At 44.0% G+C, this 18,667-nt stretch overlaps 1 protein-coding gene across 1 annotated transcript in view; it reads right to left on the minus strand.

The window, feature by feature from the left end:
* Positions 1 to 18,667, minus strand: part of LOC115328743 (disintegrin and metalloproteinase domain-containing protein 8) — a 74,679-nt gene that overhangs the window by 20,967 nt on the left and 35,045 nt on the right. Inside the window, exons 2-6 of the mRNA XM_042290745.1 lie at positions 5,209 to 5,381; positions 3,929 to 4,021; positions 3,699 to 3,825; positions 3,183 to 3,233; positions 270 to 397 (exon numbers count right to left, since the gene is read on the minus strand). Coding sequence (XP_042146679.1) covers positions 270 to 397; positions 3,183 to 3,233; positions 3,699 to 3,825; positions 3,929 to 4,021; positions 5,209 to 5,373 — 564 coding nt within the window. The 5' untranslated portion in view covers positions 5,374 to 5,381. The remainder of the gene's footprint in view (positions 1 to 269; positions 398 to 3,182; positions 3,234 to 3,698; positions 3,826 to 3,928; positions 4,022 to 5,208; positions 5,382 to 18,667) is intronic.

Raw genomic sequence — 18,667 nt, forward strand, 5'->3', positions numbered from 1 at the left:
TCCTTAATGTCCAGTTGAAAATTTAATATAATACATGCGCCATGGCATGTATGTCCTAGAAACTTGTAGATTGCACGAACGAGGCGCCATAAGCGCTCATCAGAACTACACTTGAAAGAGTCGTTTCAGTCATGTCATCAATATCTTGAAAACTTGATATTGGTTAGTGCGCCGACGACGCAAGTGACGACTTGACTCAAACCATTACGTCCGCAGCTTTGTTTCTATAACATTCATAACGTCCAAAGTTCAATTACATAAAGGCTTACCTTATTCATTACAATTCCCAAATATTGATTGAGATTCCTTCCTTTCAGTTTTTGAAGAGCATCGTCGTAGACTATTCTCGTTTCAACCGTTACTGTTTCTGGCAAGTTCCGCAGGCGTTGTCTTGCCACTAAAATAAAATTTGAATGTGGAATGTAGTAATGAAAACCTTGATTTTAATCATTTTATTTTTATTTTTTACACCTTACACCTTTCTGGGCATGTTCAGCATTATTGCGCGTTGCAAAATGCATTATAATAAAAATCAGCATTCTACCGAGGTACGACGCCGAACAAGCGCCTAACTTGGCAGAAGTGTAGAACCCGGAAGGGCCTAACTTATACCTCGTGAGATTTTGCTCCATAGCGCTTGTCTGTGGCAAATTGACTAACTATGGCCCTAGTTCGGCAATCCTGAATCATGTTAAAGTTGTCTTCTATCAAGAGTGCCAATGTAAGTGCCATACTTGAGGCACAACTCCGAATATAAATCTTATTTAGGGATTCAGGAGAATGCCAAAGATTGATCCTCCTCTTGCCAGCCACTGGAGTGCCAAATTTGGTGCTGAAAATGCCAAGGAAATACCTAAAATACGCTTAAGTTTGGCTTTTTTTTTTGTTAGCCACAAGAGTGCTGCCTAACATACACTATGGCAAAACCGACAAAAGCGTTTGACGCAGGATTATCATATTTCGTCACCCTCCTTAGCATCGCCAAATGCCAAAAAAAGTTGCTGCCGTTAAGATTTGATTTTGGGTTCGCGGAGTGTGAAGCATGCGTACACTGTAGATCAACGACTTTTTTATGACCATGCTTTAACAGTAATCAGTAACAACGCAAGCCAAGCAGAGAGCCATGCCCACTTTTCCAACACGTCTCATGATAATTGTTTGTGTTGAGGAGACCTTTTTACGTCAGTATCGTGCAGCGCTCGCGGGATGGTAGCAGTTCTGGTAACGGTAAAGCAGTCGCAGGGGCGTCCTTTGGCTAATAAGCAACTCTTGACGATGACGCGTTTACCAACGCGCGGGCAAAAATATCGAGCACATTCTGCGGCTTAAAAATACACGTTGTCTTGCACAGCTGCGGCAAAATATTTAGCCCACATTATGGTAAAAAATTAACAAGACACCCAAACTTGAATAAAAATGTTGTGAGCGAAATTCAATTATATTTTCTTTGAATACGTGACAGGCCACCAGCACCCTGCCAATACTCGATCGGTTATTTATCCCCATACGTATATAAAAAAAACGCCAGCGAGATTTCCCCTGGTTGCCTAACTCTGGAACTGCTGAAATATCGGTTCGACTGTAAGTAAATATGGTATACCTCTTTTTTGCTTTATACTGAGCAGAGAAGGGAGACGGTTTGTTTGCATCAGCTTCAGGACCAGAGAAAAACCCACGATATGTACAAATGCAAAGTGCGTAGGAGTCGCATCTGGTTCACAGCGGCTCAATGGGATAACGGAATGTAGCCAAGGTTTTGGATGTCAAAAAAGAGGGAGAGGCCATGCGTGGGTGTTTTTTTAGCCAATTCATATCCACCATAGTGATATTGACCTAGTCGTCTTTCTAAGCCACAGCACATATTTGCGTAAGGTGGAAATATATCAGATGGTAGACGGACTATCAGAAAATAAAACCTAGCTCTGGCGCTTGCTCGGTAAATTGGGGTGAAAACGGCAGATTCGCACCGAACTTGCAAAAAGTATGCATGACTTTGTCACTTTTCAGGCGAATTTAGTCTGAGATATGCCAGATGGCAACCAAACTAACTGGAAATGAAGCCTAGTTTTGGAGGAGTGAACCTATTGCTGCGGTGCTTGTGCGGCGATTTGGGTCCAAATATGCCTAAAAGAACAATGAAGAAATAAAACCTAACTTTGCCACTTGTTGAGCCATCTGTGCCCTAAGGTCCCAGATAATACCTGAACTACCAGGCAGAAAGCCTAGCTCTGGCACTTGCTTGGCCATTTTGTCCAAGAGTGGCCAGATGACTGCGGAATCATAAGGAGGTCAAAGCTCACTGTGGAAGTTTTTTTGGATATTTAGGCAAAAAGTTGCCTCATGGCAGAAGAACAATTTGAGAGTAAGCCTAAGTCTGGCACTTGTTTGGCAATTTTGGGCCGAAGATTCTAGATGACACCCAAACTACCATGGAGTGAATCATAACTATAGCATCTGTTTGGTGTATCAGGGCCAACATGCCCAGACAGTTTTCGAAGAGGGTAACGTTAAGCCCGACTTGGGCTTGTTCTGCTTCTCAAGGCCTTAAACAACAACACAAAAGCCCAATCTTCGCCCAGACCTCTGCATATTTTGTGTTCCGAATTCGATTAAGAAAACAAAAGGCCGGGCGAAAAACAAACGATTAAAAATTACTTTAAAAATTGTATACTTTACTCATTCGTGGCTGGAACCCCCCGGCTCAAAGAAACAAGAACAAATTCCCCGTAATTTTGTTTTTTGAAAACTTCAAAGAAGAAGTGAATAAATTTCGCAAGGCCAAAAATGATATATAATCGCTTCTAAATATTCAGAACGATGATTCCCACACGGCACCGCACAAGGGCAAGATGAGTTTAAATAATGCAATTGAAGATAAAGAAAATAAACTGAAAGCGTTGCTTGTAAACTATCAGCTTCGTTTTATCAATAGATTGTTTTACATAGGATGAGCATAAGAAATCGAGGTGTTGTTATTGACCCTTACTGTTGATAATCTCCAGACTGAAGAATATCGTCATAATCTATAATATCGCATTGAAAGGAATTATTTTACTCAATGTACGTAATAATGTGCCGGTTTCTATAAATACTAAAGAATTCTAATTGTGTTTAATGTTCTGAATAAACTTCATGCGTTTTGTCGCGTGAATGACCAATTAAAACTATTCACTTTCACTCACCTCTGTGGATGTCGCCCCTAGCTTCTCGTTTTGTTAAGTGTGTATAATGAACTGCAAAGTAAAAAAAACTGCATATATCTCACTGATCAATTTTAGCCAACATTTTGTTCGGGAGCGAGTAAAAGCAAAGTAGCTTGATTCCGTTTGGTAGGAATAGTTCACTACAAAAATACATGGCATCTCGTATTCATTTATTTGATGTATAAAAACTTATCAATAGCCTTACGTATTTTATCAGTAGTCAACATACCAAAGTCAGGTACACGTAATACAAAAATTTAACAAAATAAAATTAGAACAAAAATGCACGTGAGTTGTAAGTATCCAGAAAATAGGATTAGACAACAAAGAAAAAATAACTGCCGCCCTGAAGAGTACACACAATAGAAACCATATATTTAACTTGATAATAAACTAATCAATCAAAAAACTGATCAGGGTTTTATTCACCTGTTGTAAAATATTCCGCCTAATTTTGTAGTAATATTTTTGAACAGATTCTGAAGTGGGCCTTACCATGATCAGCATACATCGGGATGGACGTATCATTAAACTTCGATATCAAGTGAGCAACGATTCCGTCTTTCGATCGTTGATTAGATAATACTGGCTCGATTGATAAACTATCAGTGAGGATACCAGTCTGCAAAGGTTAACTTAAAATCAGATATTTAAATGGTTACGAATTAGAGTGGAATATTATTTTATTCTCGAATTTCATCAGTAATAAGACGTGTATACCATACCACTTGGACATATCCATTTGATTCTTGGACCACAACAGAGGAGCCGTGTTTCCTGTCCTGGTACAAACTCTCTTCAATTTCCTTGACATTCAGCTGGAAACAACGCGGGAGCATTAATTGCAGAGCTGCAGACGTCGTTATAAACACGTTTTCTTGAGCACATAACACCATCATGAGCTATTTCGATGTAAAATTATCGCTCAAAAAGCCATGAGCCCACACTTTGATTATGCATGGTATCCCAATATCACATAAACGTAGGCGGCATATAAATTGTAAACACCATGCCAGTACATTGTTAAAAATCAAGAGCGCAAACAGCAAGGATTATAAGAGGTGAAAGGACAATGCGCTAATTCCTATCATCTCTTTTTTTCCCCTGCTGTTTGCGCTTTTGATTATTAAAATTGTATAGAAAACTAGCCCTAACAGTTCATTTTGATTAAATATCATGGCAGTACCGAATTTGGACTCGTGTTAGCGGTTCCGTCATAAGTGTACAGTAAATATGTTTTTAAAAAGTTCATTTTAATTTTAAAATAGAATATAGGCACTCACAGAGAAAGCTTGATTGTCTTTAATAAGAGCGCAGAGCTTGCATCTTTTAGAAGACGTCACTCCAACTTGCTTTAAAATCTCAGGCAATGATCAAAACCACTACTTATCAATCGTAACCACCCGTTCAGCAACACGGTGATTGCATTTCTGGGACATGGCGAAAGCCATTTGTACATGCAGTTGTGATGATCACAGCTCAGATCTTAAGTTCATACTATGCGATTCGAATGTTTTTACATGCAGAAGGGGAAGTGTTAATTGGGATTGGCAATAATCGCGCAGAAGCCAGCCGAAGATAATATGTACCATTTCGATAATCAACTTCTCCCCGTAGGGTTTTTTGCCTACTCGACGGCTGCACGAATTTTAGCATTTGCAGTAAATTTTTATCTTGAAATATTGAATATCGCAAACGCGTTTAAAACTCAGTGACGTATAATTGATTGCATATGATATACGTGCTGGGAAACAGTAAATAACCGCATACCCCAGAGAGCTTTACCAGGATGAGTAATATACTTTGAGTAAAAAACTGTTTCTTATGTGTAAAACTTCATTTGGAACACACAGTGCAATAGCTTATACATAACGTACAATTCACAAATACAGAGAAGCGTAGAGCGAGGAAGGGAGTTGAACCCGGCAGTTTCAACGACTGCATACAAACGCACTAAGCCGAGTCTATTTTAACGTAAAAGTGTGCTTCAAGTATATGTGCTTACAGAACTGTTGGAGTCGTTTACATCATCACCCTTAGCAAAAATGAAGTTTTCGGAAAACACTTGGCTCTTTTCTAAGCTCAGAGTAAGCCCGTCTCGAATGTGGAGCATCTTCTCGCCATTTGCACCTCTCGCTTCGAGAATTCTCGGGTACACAAACTCCTCCATAGGCGATTCTGTGAAGAGAAAATTCGTCCCAGTTAGAGGTGTTCAACGTTGAACTTGGAGGCTCGAATGAATTCTCGAATCTTTTATCATGTGACTAACTTCCAAAAATGTTTGACTCCTGAATGTGCGTTGCCCAAATTCTACAAAAAAAAAAAAGAAAAAGAAAACCGTCAAGGACCGTTCACACTCTTGCAACCGAGTACGACCGAGAGAGATGAGATCTGTAAAGGTTCGTTCACACTCTTGCAACCGAGTGCGACTGAAAGAGACCAGACCGGTTTTTAAGCCTCTTGCGACTTCTTAGGACCGGAAGCGGTGCAGCGGAGCTGGTCCGAAGAGATTGCGAGAGGCTTAAAAACCGGTCTGGTCTCTGTCGGTCGTACTCGGTTGCAAGAGTGTGAACGGACCTTAAAAACTTCCTTAAAATTTCTTAGGACGAGAGAACGCACTGGCACGCTGGCACCATCTACGCGGTGGCCCTGGAACTGCATTTCACAAGAGCGAAGGTTTTGCGGAATTTCTGAGGTCAAATGTGCGTAATATTTATAAGAAAGGCTCGTTTATAACGTTGACAAAAGTTTTTCGAGACAGGAAAGAAAGAATAATGCTCGAGAGAAATAGAAAGTATGCCGGACCGCCAAGTTTACACTGCTACCCAATAGATGGCGCCCGTGTGTCCACTCGTTGTAAGATGTTTTAAGGAGCCCAGTTTTAAGATGTCGCAAGAGTGTGAACGGGCCTTCATACATTTCTCAAAGATGTTTGATATAACGTTATGATTTAGTGTCCAGCTAATATATATCACTGTTAGTTGAATAAAACTGAAAACCTTCTAACGTTTATGATTTAGTGTATTAATCGAAAAAAAAAACATTGGCAAGAAATTCTGCAGCTGCAAGGTGGCACGAGCACAGTTTTAGAAATGCTCCTTTGGGTCAGTCTTCGCTTTAGATGTTTGTAAACTTTTAATATATTTAAACTACAAACTCGACAGGTATACGAAATCATTAGCAACAATTACATAAAAAAACAGAATAAAATTGCTGGATGCAAATTTTAGAGTCATTTAGTCATCCTTACTTACTCGAAAAGGTGGCATGAACGAAAGTAAAATTGATTTTTCGACAGTTTTTCCCTCACCTTGATGGTGATCACGATTTGTACCTATATATACATGAATCTTGAAGACATTCCACACAACATAAAAAAAAATATTTAAGTATTAAAAAGTTTTCGACTAAGTCATGCTTGGTATAGGCGGGCGGAAAGCATTCCGGAACGATTTCGTTTTCTCTTTCATCAATAAAGTTTGCCTTTTTTAATTATGGTTTACCCTATTTGTTACCTAATAGTTCCACAAATTCAGCACAAGAGCTAAATGATAAATCAGCCGTATGAGCTCATGATGTATCGGACAAATTTACTCCCAGAATGAGCGAAATCTGTGATATTTATCAATAATAATTAAATTAATCAATTTTTGTATTTACTTTAACGTAGATACACAATTACTTTCACAGTTTACCACTATCTAAATAAGTGCTCTGATGGATTTCATCAATGTTAGTAAGCTAGCAGACAGTTGTCTCAAAACCAAAGTGCTTGCAAGGATGAAAATTAGGTTGTACGTAAGCTCCCAATAGATCGTCGACATAACCTTCCAAATTCCAGCTGTATATGTATGTACGCCCTCACGTGAAATCGGCACTCACCTCCAAAGCATACAGTTAGCATTACTGTGAGTAAAAAACACACGCCTTCAGACATGGTGAAGGGGACAGCTACTGCTGGTAAAAACTTCGGCGAGATTTGCGGGTATTTATACAGTGCTACGATGTCGTCATAGCCCGTAGAGGGTTTCCTTCATTAAATTTAGAAAGGGCTGCGCCACCGCAAAATAATTGGAAACTTGACCTATACTTTTTTTTTTGCAATGGGATTTGGTTTTTACGTCATACTTGTTAAGAGCCCGATGGTGATGACAACACGTTCCTTCTTCTTATTCAATATTAATCATAATGCCAGAAACTTGTCGGCGCAACGCACCTGCCTGCTTGTCATTAAATGAATGTTCACTCTAATCTGTGACACGAATGTGAAGAAAATTAATCTTACACTGACGTAACGAAATGTTAAAGGAAGGCGACAAACAACGAGCAAAACCGTTAAGCACACGCGAAAGGTTGCGGTATGCGGTTTTATGGATGAGTGCCGTATGTTAAAGTGACATTAGACTTCTCAAATCCAAGCACAGTAAGCCTAAACTGTCAACAAGACGTCACATTTTTAGGTTCAACTGTCAGTCTCAGGCAGTCCGAGCTAATGTCACTTCAACACAATATGATTTGCGATAAATTGAATTGCCTTGTTACCGCTCCTCCAAGATGGCGAGAAAGTGGCTCTTAATGGTTTTTATTTCAGCTTCCTTTATCATTGATTTAATAAAATTAAGACTAATTCTGCAAGGCTGCAATTTTATATAAATCTTTTGTTAAATTTGTTCAAGCAAGCTATCAATAAAAGAAACGTAATTTATGCAAGGTTATTGTTATTAGTCACAACAAATTTAATCTTGTTTTGAACGTTTTAATTCCATTTTTATTACATAGGCCGCCTGACATCCGTCCAGCTTTCATAAAAAAATATTTAATCTCGGCTCAAAAGAAAGACCAAATCTTTTCCACTTAAATCTTGCTCTAGCAGCAAGATAAGTACAAAAGCTAAATAAAAAATAAAGCGTTGGCGTGAATGCAGTATCGGAGGAAAACACTTCCCGAATCAGCAAAATGCGTTATATTTTTTTATAAACATTGAAATTAGCAAATTATTTTTTCTTTATTAGGACCAGTAAAAGAACATACACACCGTCAAGCGCACTTGCACCTAAGGTTTAATCTGACTTAAACCAAAGAAGAAAGATATATGCCTTGTCAACAAACATCCACGTCATATAAACACATTGTCCAATAATCTACATATAATCTTTCTAGCTTGAGCTAACAAAGGACTGTGAATACGCCGCCTTCGAATCGTACAATGCACGTGTCGCCGCCGCAGATCCTTATGAAAAACTCCTCCGAAATTTCCCTAGTCATTTTGTCACGATTTCTCTCCCAGTGCTCTTTTGTGAGTCCTACTGAAGGTTGTATCGCCGCGCTGCCCTGGCATCTCCGTGCGATGGGGTAAAATTTCTTGGGCGCATTGCATGACTTGCAGTTATATTCGTAGGATGCTGGATGTATCAAGGGGTAATGTATACGATGTGCAGATGTGTTGTTTCGCAGATGAATCCAAGAGACTACATCCTCCCTGGATAGCTTCGTGTGAGGTTCCATGTATGCCCTTTTTCCTAGCTTGTAGTGTTCCAGCATCTTTGCACTTTTTTCCGGGATACCTTCTTCCGGGAGCAACAGGTCTCGATGGATCGTAAATGATATACGACGAGTACAATCTCGAGCCAAAGCGTGGGCCGCCTTGTTTTCTGCCAGGTGCTCGTGCCCCGGGGCCCAGACTGTCAGGTTTTTCGGAAGCTCTCTGTTCCTTGTCAGGACCTGAAGGGCCGCTGCTGCAACTCTTTTATCTCGAAAATTTATGCAATCTGCCTTTTAGTCCGTGATTGTTGTGATGTAGTCCCTGCTCGTCGTAGCTGCCAAAGCGATGTTCGTTTCTTCCGCCGCTTGTCACGTGCGTCCTAACTGTCGCACTGCCAGCTCTTTTACGCTGCCGTTTACCAAGCAGAAAGAATCTGCTTCTTTCTCTGCATTATGGCAGCATTTCTTTATCTTTCCCCCGTATCGTTTCCTGAGACCTTCTGCCTTGGCTCTCCTCCGCTCCCTATAGTGTTTCGTTCACATATTTTTCAGGATGGGCTCCACTATTATTCTATGTCTCACATCCAACGGGATCATTTGTTTGTCTTTTCTCTCCCCATCGGTACTTAGCCGAGCATTTTCAACATGGCTTTGCCTACGGCCGTGAGGTCAAGTGTTTTTAGTTGGCTTGTTTTGTGGGCCTCTACCATCTATTCCCACAAGTCCCGGACCACAAGTGCCATGACCCTCTCCGTCGGGGTTGTTGCAGGTAGCCACTATGCCAACTTTTGCATTCCTGTCGACCCCGTTGATCTCTTTTTATTCGTTCATTTTCAAAACCCCAGGAACGGAGTTCCATATGTAATCCTGCTGACCGCCAAGGCTTGCGCGAGTTTCAGTGAATTCTGCTCCTTGAGCGCATGCTCGCAATTTTGCCCCTTCTCATTATGTGTGGCTTAGGAGACCGTCCCCTGCAGCCGCAGCACTGTGGTTGCTCTTGCTCCACCTCCTTGCACATTCAACTCTAGTCTCCGAATTGTATTGACCTTCGCGATGGTGAGCCCGTTGAGAGTACTCTCCTGATACGGCTTCTTCGGTGGGCGCTTTTCACTTGCTCGTTTCTTTGGTATTAACATCTTCGACTTCTCCCGAACAAACTCCAGACTGCAGTCCATCAGGAATGCATCAGTCTTCTACAACGCCTCCTGCAAGCTGTCCCATCGGTTTCCTGCTCAGTCGGCTGTCGTCGACGCATTCAGAACATCGGCATAGATGGCATGATCTATTCCTTCATCACTGTTCGGCCTATGTGGTAGGGCGTCAACGCCAGGTTGAAGAGGGAACATGAAATCACTTACACCTGAGTAGTCCCTCTCTGTTGGACATTCATCTTCTTGGTCCTTTAAGTCCCCACTCACAACATCACCATTGTGTCTGCCAGGAAGTCTCCTAGATAATTGTAGGCGTTTCTTGAGCAACCAGTCCATGTTTGCTCCTCAGCATCACCACATGGAAAACATTGTAAACGTTGCACTTGAGATGCAGAGGTAGGAGAGCACTGTTGTTTCTAGGGCTCAGATTGTCGACGACTTCCTCCTCCAAATGCAGGTGGGCATCTTGCGTTTACAGATGTGGTCTGAAACGGTACATTGTACATGTCAATTGTTATCTCTCCACCAGATTGGGCGCCAGTCTGTTAAGCATTAGGTGCGCGACCAATTTCTCTACCCGGACGTCAGAGATATCGGTCTCATATTCTGAATGTCTATCGTCTTCCCTCCCTGGGCCATCATCCTCACATCTGCATGTTGCCGGACGGACATATTCCTCCCAGTATCTTAGCTTTAGTTGAAATGTTTTAGCAGCACGTCAACCATCTTGCATCAAGGTTTCTGAAAGTCTTGTTTTTGATTCATCCCTCCATGGTGCCGTGTTTGCCGTCAGCCCTCCCAAAGCAGCCTCCATCTCAACTCTGGTGAAAAGTTCTTTCAGCTCTGGGTTGCCTTCTCCCTTGTAATTTGGATAGATCGTCGTCCCTTGTAGAGTGTGCTCTCTAAAGTTCTTTGTTTTCACCGCCTCCAGTAGTCCCTCACTATTGCCCGGGAAGTTGTGGATGAATCTCTAAATCTGCTGTCGCAGGGTTGCCTTGGGCTCCGTCCTGTTCAGCAAGGCTCTGAGGATTTCCCAGGTTTTCTTGTTGCTCAAGGTTTCCTGTAGCTGACTGAACACTTGGTTTCCCTTTTGCTTCTCAGTTTTTGGCATTTTCGCCCGCTTGCTTTGTGATCTGGATGATCATGGCCTTGAATTTTCGATTTTCTTTCTGCCGCACCCCCTTCTCAGCAGCCCTTGTATTGGCTCCGACAGGTGAAGCATCTGAGGATCCATTTCTGGGTTGCCTGTCGTGAGGTGGATTTGAGAATAAACAATAGGTGTTTTGAAAAATCATTTCTGCTTTTGCTGTAATTTCTGTATTTTCAAACTAGATGCATCTATTGCTAGATGTTAAGCCTGGAGCTAATTTGACGACGAACTGTATAACCTAATAAAAAATAATATAATTTTTCATTTATATATTTCTTAACAATAGTCCCCACTAGACAAACAATTTGCTTCCATTCTGTGTTATTATTGAGTCTTGTGCCTTTCTCTGAAACACGTAATTTAATTTTTGGTTTTATAACAAATGCCACGTATGATATAAAGAGCGGGAACTTAATAGTACTGATTGGTGCTAAAAAGTGGCTTAAATAGATTTCTAGAAAATAAATGAGTATATACAATATACGAGAATAATGACACACTAATATTTTTCCACCGTCTTATCGGCATTCCGTTTCTGATTCTATAGATTTAAATAATTTGACTCCTTTCAACTACGAAGAGTAGCTGTTTAGATGCATGCGCCCAAAAGTTCTTAATTTACAGCATACCGGGCTCAGTCAGTTTTGATGAATACCCAGGTAGACGAAGTTCTCGGTCAAAATTTGGCATTTGTCTGGTATTATTGGGCCTTTACAAGCCCTAATCAGCCCAGGTACAGCCACATCAGACCTTCTTTGGTAAGGTTCTGGTTATTTTGACCCTAGTTAGCCGAAGTGCGGGGGTTAGGCTCCACTTCTTAGTTCGGCTATCATTTGGCCTCATAGAGAAAAAATCGCCAAACAAGTGCCAGATTTATGCCTAATGTTGTTTATTTCGGCTGTCGTCTGGTATCTTTGGTCCCAAATAACCATGCAAGTGCCAAAGGTAGCCTCCACTCCCTCATAACTCGGTTCTTATCTAGTACCTCTGGCCAAAGTCGCCAAGCAAGTGTCCCTATGAGACTTACTCTCTGAGACGTCGGCTCCCATCTGGCATCTTCGGGTTTTTATCGCTCGAGTACTGCCCAAAATTGGTGTCACATGCAAATAGTTCGGCCGTCATCTGACTATTTTGGCCACAACTTTCCTAACAAGTGGTAGAGTTAGGCTCCCTGCGTAAAAGTTTTGCGGTCATCTGGCGTCTTCGCCCAAAGTCACCAATGACGTGTCAGGGTTAGTCTTTACTCTGGGGTAGTCCGGTTAAGAGCGAGCATCTTTGTGCCTCAATAGACCCTTCTCAATTCTGCGTCTATACCCACCCCCGTTGCTTGCTCATATCCTCTGAATATGTTATCAAAGACACAAGGACTGGAGATCGGCGGTAACTTGGCTCAGTTGGAATTTAAAACGACCGCTGCGTCAGCGTTCGGCAAGCGGTTGGATCCCATCAGGCGGATTGTGAGCAAGGACTGGTGCCCACCAATGTTGCTTGATGAACCCTTGGAAAGTGTCTAATCTAGAAAATGACAAAGTTAGGTAAGCAGGGTGGGTGCCGTGGGTGCCGTGGGTGCTTGTTTATGTTTGCAGATAGATGACCTATGAGTTATTGGTAGAAAGCAGGCAGTCCGCGAAACAACTAAATACAAATTAAGTTTCCTTCTGCCCCCAAATACTTATTTGTTTTTGGGCGTCTCTTAATTTTGCCATCCCAAATGTGGCCCGAATGCATTGCCGCGGCTGGAACAGACATGGGTGATTTTGCAAATGTCGGTGACGCCTATTTCCTGTCAGAGAATTGCACCTGCTACAACGCACGCGCAGTGAGACTGGTTCGTCTTTACCGCAACTGTTTCCATCGACCGAGCTCCGGGTTAGAATGATGTGCGAGACCCCTTTCGAATATCACGTGCTGATTACCGGGAAGTCGGAAACACTGCACAATGGAGGAACAACTGACATCGTGGAATTCCATAAGTTAGTGAACTTCAGGGAGCGGCCAACGCAGGAGAACACGAGCCAATGAAACACCGATGAAAGGGCAAAGCCGCTGCGCTGATCACCTCTTTTTCTTAGTTTGCTTTTGCCTTCTAATCTCACCGGACGCATAACGTCTACCGTTGCGTTGTAGATGTGGTCCGTCACTGTGCAGGAACTTCACGGCTGACAACAGGGGCCACTCTTTCAAAAGTAGTTTACTAAGCGACGCAATTTAAAAGGGAGCGCAGCTTGATGTGTGTCTTTCATTGTGACTGACCGCTGTCAAAGCCTAGCTTTAACGAAAAGAAAAAGTGGCCGTTGCACTTGTTTTGGCCTCCTGAAGAGATTGCGACAACGCCGGCGCTCGGCCGCGGTAAAGCAGTTCGTGGCGATATACAGTCGCAATCAATCTTAACCGGAATGCTGGACGAGGCGTCTTTTTCCGCGGGGGCACCATCCTGGCGGAACCCGTTCGTACACATTTGTCCCGTGGCTGCGGGTTTACCTCTAATTGCGGGTGGAGTTAAGTAGATTCTCAGATCAAATGCTTAAAGGAAGTAACAAAGTGTTGAACCGGGTGGGTTGGTGCACGTTTCATATGGTGGGTGTAACAGCGGTTGTCCGGTCATATCTATTTCTTTTATCGTCCTCATTTTTTAGGCTGTTACACCCAGCATGTCAAACTTAAAGAAAGTAACATGCACCGCTGTCTTTTTTTTGTTTCTGCTTCTATTTGCATTCTGCACCTATTGCACAATAGATTTTCCGACGCAAATTATGAATAAGCTCAAAAATAAGACCTTTTCGAATATTGCGTATTTGCGATACATCTCGGTGAACGTTATATGATGCGGTGCCTACGCAAACTCAAAGTCTATCGCCCCCCCCCCCCCCCCCCCCCCCCGTTTCGCTGCGCTCTGAAATGTGCCCGTCGCCACTTGGCTTAATACCATTGACACGACGTCCGCAGGACGTCGTGTCAATGGTATTGACACGACGTCCGCTAAGCTAGCGCCCCGCGGAAAAAAAAAATATTTTTAGCGTTTACGTTAACTTTTATTGCGAATCTACCTAGTCATTCCGCTGTCATCTTCCGAACTCTGCCATCTGACGAAGCGACGATACTCAGCCTTGTTCCGCACGACGGCACTTGCGGGCGACTGTACTCTGTCGAAGATTTCATCTAGCCTCTACGACAGGCGGTATTCGGGATGACGGGGCAGGCCTAGGCGTATTCCAAATTGCTCACGCTTGGTTGCTAAACTCCACACTGCTGCGGTCAAACCTCAGCTCCTGAATGCAGAAAACCTACAGGTGAAACACCATCTTTGTCTTTTAATCGATCCCAATAAGCGGGATTTCAAGTTTAGGATCCATTGGGTGGTTTTTGACGTGCGTGAAGTAAAAGGAGCCTCTCGTTAGGAGTGGCGGAACGAAAACCCTGCGGACGTCGATTCAACGGCCGTCCTCGCTCGCTTCGTTCTTTGGGACAATATGACGGCAGAATTGCCGCATGCTTAGTTCCATTTTCAAAGCAGACCGTGCATGTCTTCGTACCCTGGCGGGCGCCGCTGTTAGTCCGATGCGAAAGCACAGGGCAAATACTGCGTGATTACAAAGCGCTGAGGTGTGAAGGTTTCGTGCGTTCAAGTAAAAGTACCGCGACTGTGTACGGTCCTATGCTCCAGCCGCCAACAAGTCACGTCTCAGAACACAATGCCACGAACCTCGTCATAGACGAAGGAGAAGCGGAGGAGGCGGTTACATAAGTCAATTCAGTGATTCCCTCACGGGATACAAAGTGGCGAGCGACGAGACCAAGAGTATGCCGGAAAGTCAACACGACCAGGCGTTTACTGTTTTCCTAGTATCGGGAGAGCGTCGCGGCGGCGAAGCTAGGTGCGACGAGATGGTGACAGCGCAAGAGGCATCAACCACGAGCGACGGGTACACAGTTGAAGATAGCTACACCGACCAGCAGAGCTGTTCCGGTTGTCTCGCCCCTGAGCATGAACACTGGCAGTGCGCGCCGCTCCCAGAACGTATTCAGGCTCTGAACAGGTCGCCATATAAAGCCCGTTCTTGTACCGAGTCCCCGTGTCTCCGTTCCCTTCCTCAATATACAACATGGTGTATGACGCGGGATGCCGCCAACGACGAGCCGACTTAAAAAGCTCTTTAGCAGGCCAAACCACCCCGAACAGGGAACCACAGGAAGGTACGCGCCTTTGTTCTAAGGGACATTTGGATTCAACAAAGGGGCCAAGTATGCCAAGCTTTATAATACAACTACCGAAAGTTTTCTGCTTCCTATTGCGCAACAAATGGCCGAAATTTAAAACAAAAATGTTTTGAAAGTTTTCGTATATCCTTCGGACATGGCACCAAGCTTGAGCCACACCGAATAGATGCCATGCTCTATATCATGGGAGAACAGGTCTAAGATAAATATGACACTTTTCAGGTCTCTGAAGGAGACGCGACGAAGTTCGAAAGAGTCATGGAGCACTTCGACATGTACATACTTAATTCAGTGGCAAAACGTTATAGTTGAACGGTCTCATTCTAACACAAGCCAAGCTGGAAGTCAAGTCTGCTTAGGATTTTGTCACTGCGCTCCACGCTCATTCAGATCACTGTGAATACGGCAGCCTCCAGGATGAACTTGTAAGAGTTCCTCTGGTGGTCGCACTTAAAGACCATCGCTTCCGAGACATCGAAGCGCGCGCGCGCTAGTACGCAGCAGACGACGAAGGAAGCGGACGAGTAGATGACAAAAGGAGCGGACGAGCGGCTTGCATGCTTTCGCATTCACAACTCATAAGAAATGCTCAGGTGTACCGCGAGCTCTTCTATTCTTTTTGTTTTACTTGTTAGTTATCTTCTCACGACCCCCACTTGGACAAGCCAATGGCATGCCTAGATGCCTGGCGTTCGGTGCCCCCTCTCTCTCGAGTGTTTTGTTCCGCTCTGTCCTTGGTTTTCGATTCGTTGCTTCCGGGTTCTTCCGTTTCCCTACCCTTCCCTTCCCGGTCCGGTCGTTGTCTCGACTGGCGTGGCTCGTTCATATCAAGTGTTTCTGCTCTTTGTTGCTTGTCCGCTATTTTGTTTTTGGGTGTTTCGATCGTCTCCCGGTGCCATACTAGTAAGGGTCAAGTGTTCAGTTCGGACATCGGTTGTGAATTCTCTGACGTTGTTGGCGCGTGACTCGATTGACCGCGATGATGGCGTAGCCCGAACGGTGCAGATCATTGACGCTTTAAGGTGTATCCACACGACGGACCTGGCCGCGGAACGATTGATCACGTGATGCGCGGCCCGCGGGCCGCCCGGCTGCAATGAGCATCCACACGGCGGACCAAAAGAGCAGACGACAGAGTGAACGGGCCGGTCAAACCCTCGACCTCACAGCTCCGCCAAACGCATGCAACGAGCTGCTTTGAGGCTATTTGTAAGGAGCCAAGATGGAGGTTGAACGAAAGTGACTTTTGGCCGCGGTGGCCCTGGCGTTGACTATTGAGGACGAGGAGGACATAGTGAACCGAAAAGGGCGTGCATCTATTGTCCCACAGAGCGGGGAATTGCTCCACGAGCGCGATGAAGTAAAAGGTTGCATCGTCGCACCATGCCGCCATCGTCGCACAACAAAGGGTTTGTCTTCTTCGTCTTCAACAGTTGGCACCAAAAGAACACGATTTTGGATTTGGATTCCAATCTAAACAACAAAAGTCAGCTTGTTGCCAGACTTAGCAATCATTATACTAAAAACGCCGCGGTCCGCCGCCAAGGTCCGGGCGAGAAAAGCGCTTGGCATTTTTCACAAGCGCGGGCCGCGGACCGCCGGCGGACCTCGAAAAGCGGTGACGTAAGATCACGTGATGCGCGGGCCGCGGACCAAAACAGCAATTTGGTCCGTCGTGTGGATAGACCTTTAGAGGAAACTTCCTCTCACCAGAGAAGTTGATGTTTCCGCGATTGTTAGAAGTTTTATCTTGAACATCGCCGGATCAGATGTCGAAAATTCCGGTACTTTGCTTATCTAGAATTTTTTCACGGTTTATATGACTTCCAGTTAACGATGTATTACGTATCATCTGTCGACGAACCAACAAAATGCTGTGCATCTATGGTAGTTTTCCCAAAACCAATTGGAGCAGCCGGAATCTCCGTAGACGACACTGCTCTAAACAATCACCGTCGTGAGAAAAACATTCTTTGAGAATGCACTCGGACTGCTTCAAGGCGTGAATGTATTCTCGAAGCTAAATTCAAGATCTGGATTTTGGCAAATTCCTCCAAACGAAGGCACCAAGAAGCTCACCACCTTCATTACGCCGTTTGGAAGGTTTTCCTTTCATAGACAACCTTTCGGCATAACATCCTCCCCGGAAAACTTCCAACAACAGATGTCAGGTATTTTCCGAGCTATACACTTAGCGTTATCTCTCATAGACGACACCGGTGAACGGAGTGTCGACTACACCAAGCAACTAATAGAGTCAATGACAGCTCTGAACCGAGGTTTGTGAGAATTAAAATCTCTTAATAAAATTGCCGCCTCCCGTTTCTTGCAAGTGTCGCCAACTCTTATATCCTAAACTCGCACTACATCTGCCAAAAACGGATGCTCCGCCATTTTCCGCTTCCTGGTGTCGCTTATATTAATTGCCCTCTCCCAGTAGCTTTCAAAAGCCGCTCGGCTAATGCGTTTCGAGCACTGGCACATTTTACACCTCAGAAGATGACCACGTCAAGAAGTTGAAGATTGAAAACGTAAAACAAAAAGAGAAGAACAATTAGAATACACGTAAGACATGGGCCGGAGCTGTCCATGTCGTTCACCCCAAGGTTTTAATTTAAAATCCAGAAGCGGCAAGAATGTGAGAGTATCTCTATCGAACGCTCAGACGTTAGGCCTCTATCACGCGGTCCTTGCCTCTTGCCGTCCTCTTCCTTCGCGAGACACTGGATGTTCACGAGGCAACGATGCATTATCGAAAATAGAAATAAATGAACTGTACGTACATAACTTTATTACAAAGGATCCTGGCCAGTTGCATCTCTAGTGCTCGTGCGTAAAGCGCTTGACTTCCTGGCTTTCTGAAGCGACGAACATGCCCATGCTCGGCTGGCGAGATTGAAAACATCGTTGAGGAATTGTAGATATTGAAACGATGTGTACTGCTTTTTATTCACAGAAATTTGTACCGTCGTTGATTCAGTTGTTAGAGTGGCAGATTGAAAGAAACACCATTGCTATGTTCTTTAGGTTGCTGATCTAAAACCGGCTCGACGAGCGGAAGTTGTTGTTTTCTTTTAAATGCAGCCGCAGCAGCAGCGGCTGGAGCACTCAGGGGTTTGATGACGTCACGAGGAGTTCTCAAGAAGGGTGACCATAGAATTTACTTGGGGGGTTTCTGCTATGAGCTGCAACAAGGAACTTAGTATTAACTCTTACTGTACTGCACAGAACATTAACACACGTTAAAAGTTTGCTTCCATAATGCGGTGTTCACACGAAGGACACTCTTCCGGACGGAGCTGCGTGAAGTCAACCGGCGAGGCCTCTCCCATCGGAGACCCGCAAAGAGTGTTTGTACAGTCTTGGCATTGCCTCCGCGCCTCCGACCATGAGCCAGCGAAGTTCGACGTCACTGCGCCTCATCAGAAAGCCGTAAAATCAGCATCACGTGAGGTACACTTGCG

The sequence above is a fragment of the Ixodes scapularis genome, unplaced genomic scaffold (genome assembly GCF_016920785.2).
Source record: "Ixodes scapularis isolate PalLabHiFi unplaced genomic scaffold, ASM1692078v2 PGA_scaffold0__279_contigs__length_252992795, whole genome shotgun sequence".
Classification (NCBI taxonomy): domain Eukaryota; kingdom Metazoa; phylum Arthropoda; class Arachnida; order Ixodida; family Ixodidae; genus Ixodes; species Ixodes scapularis.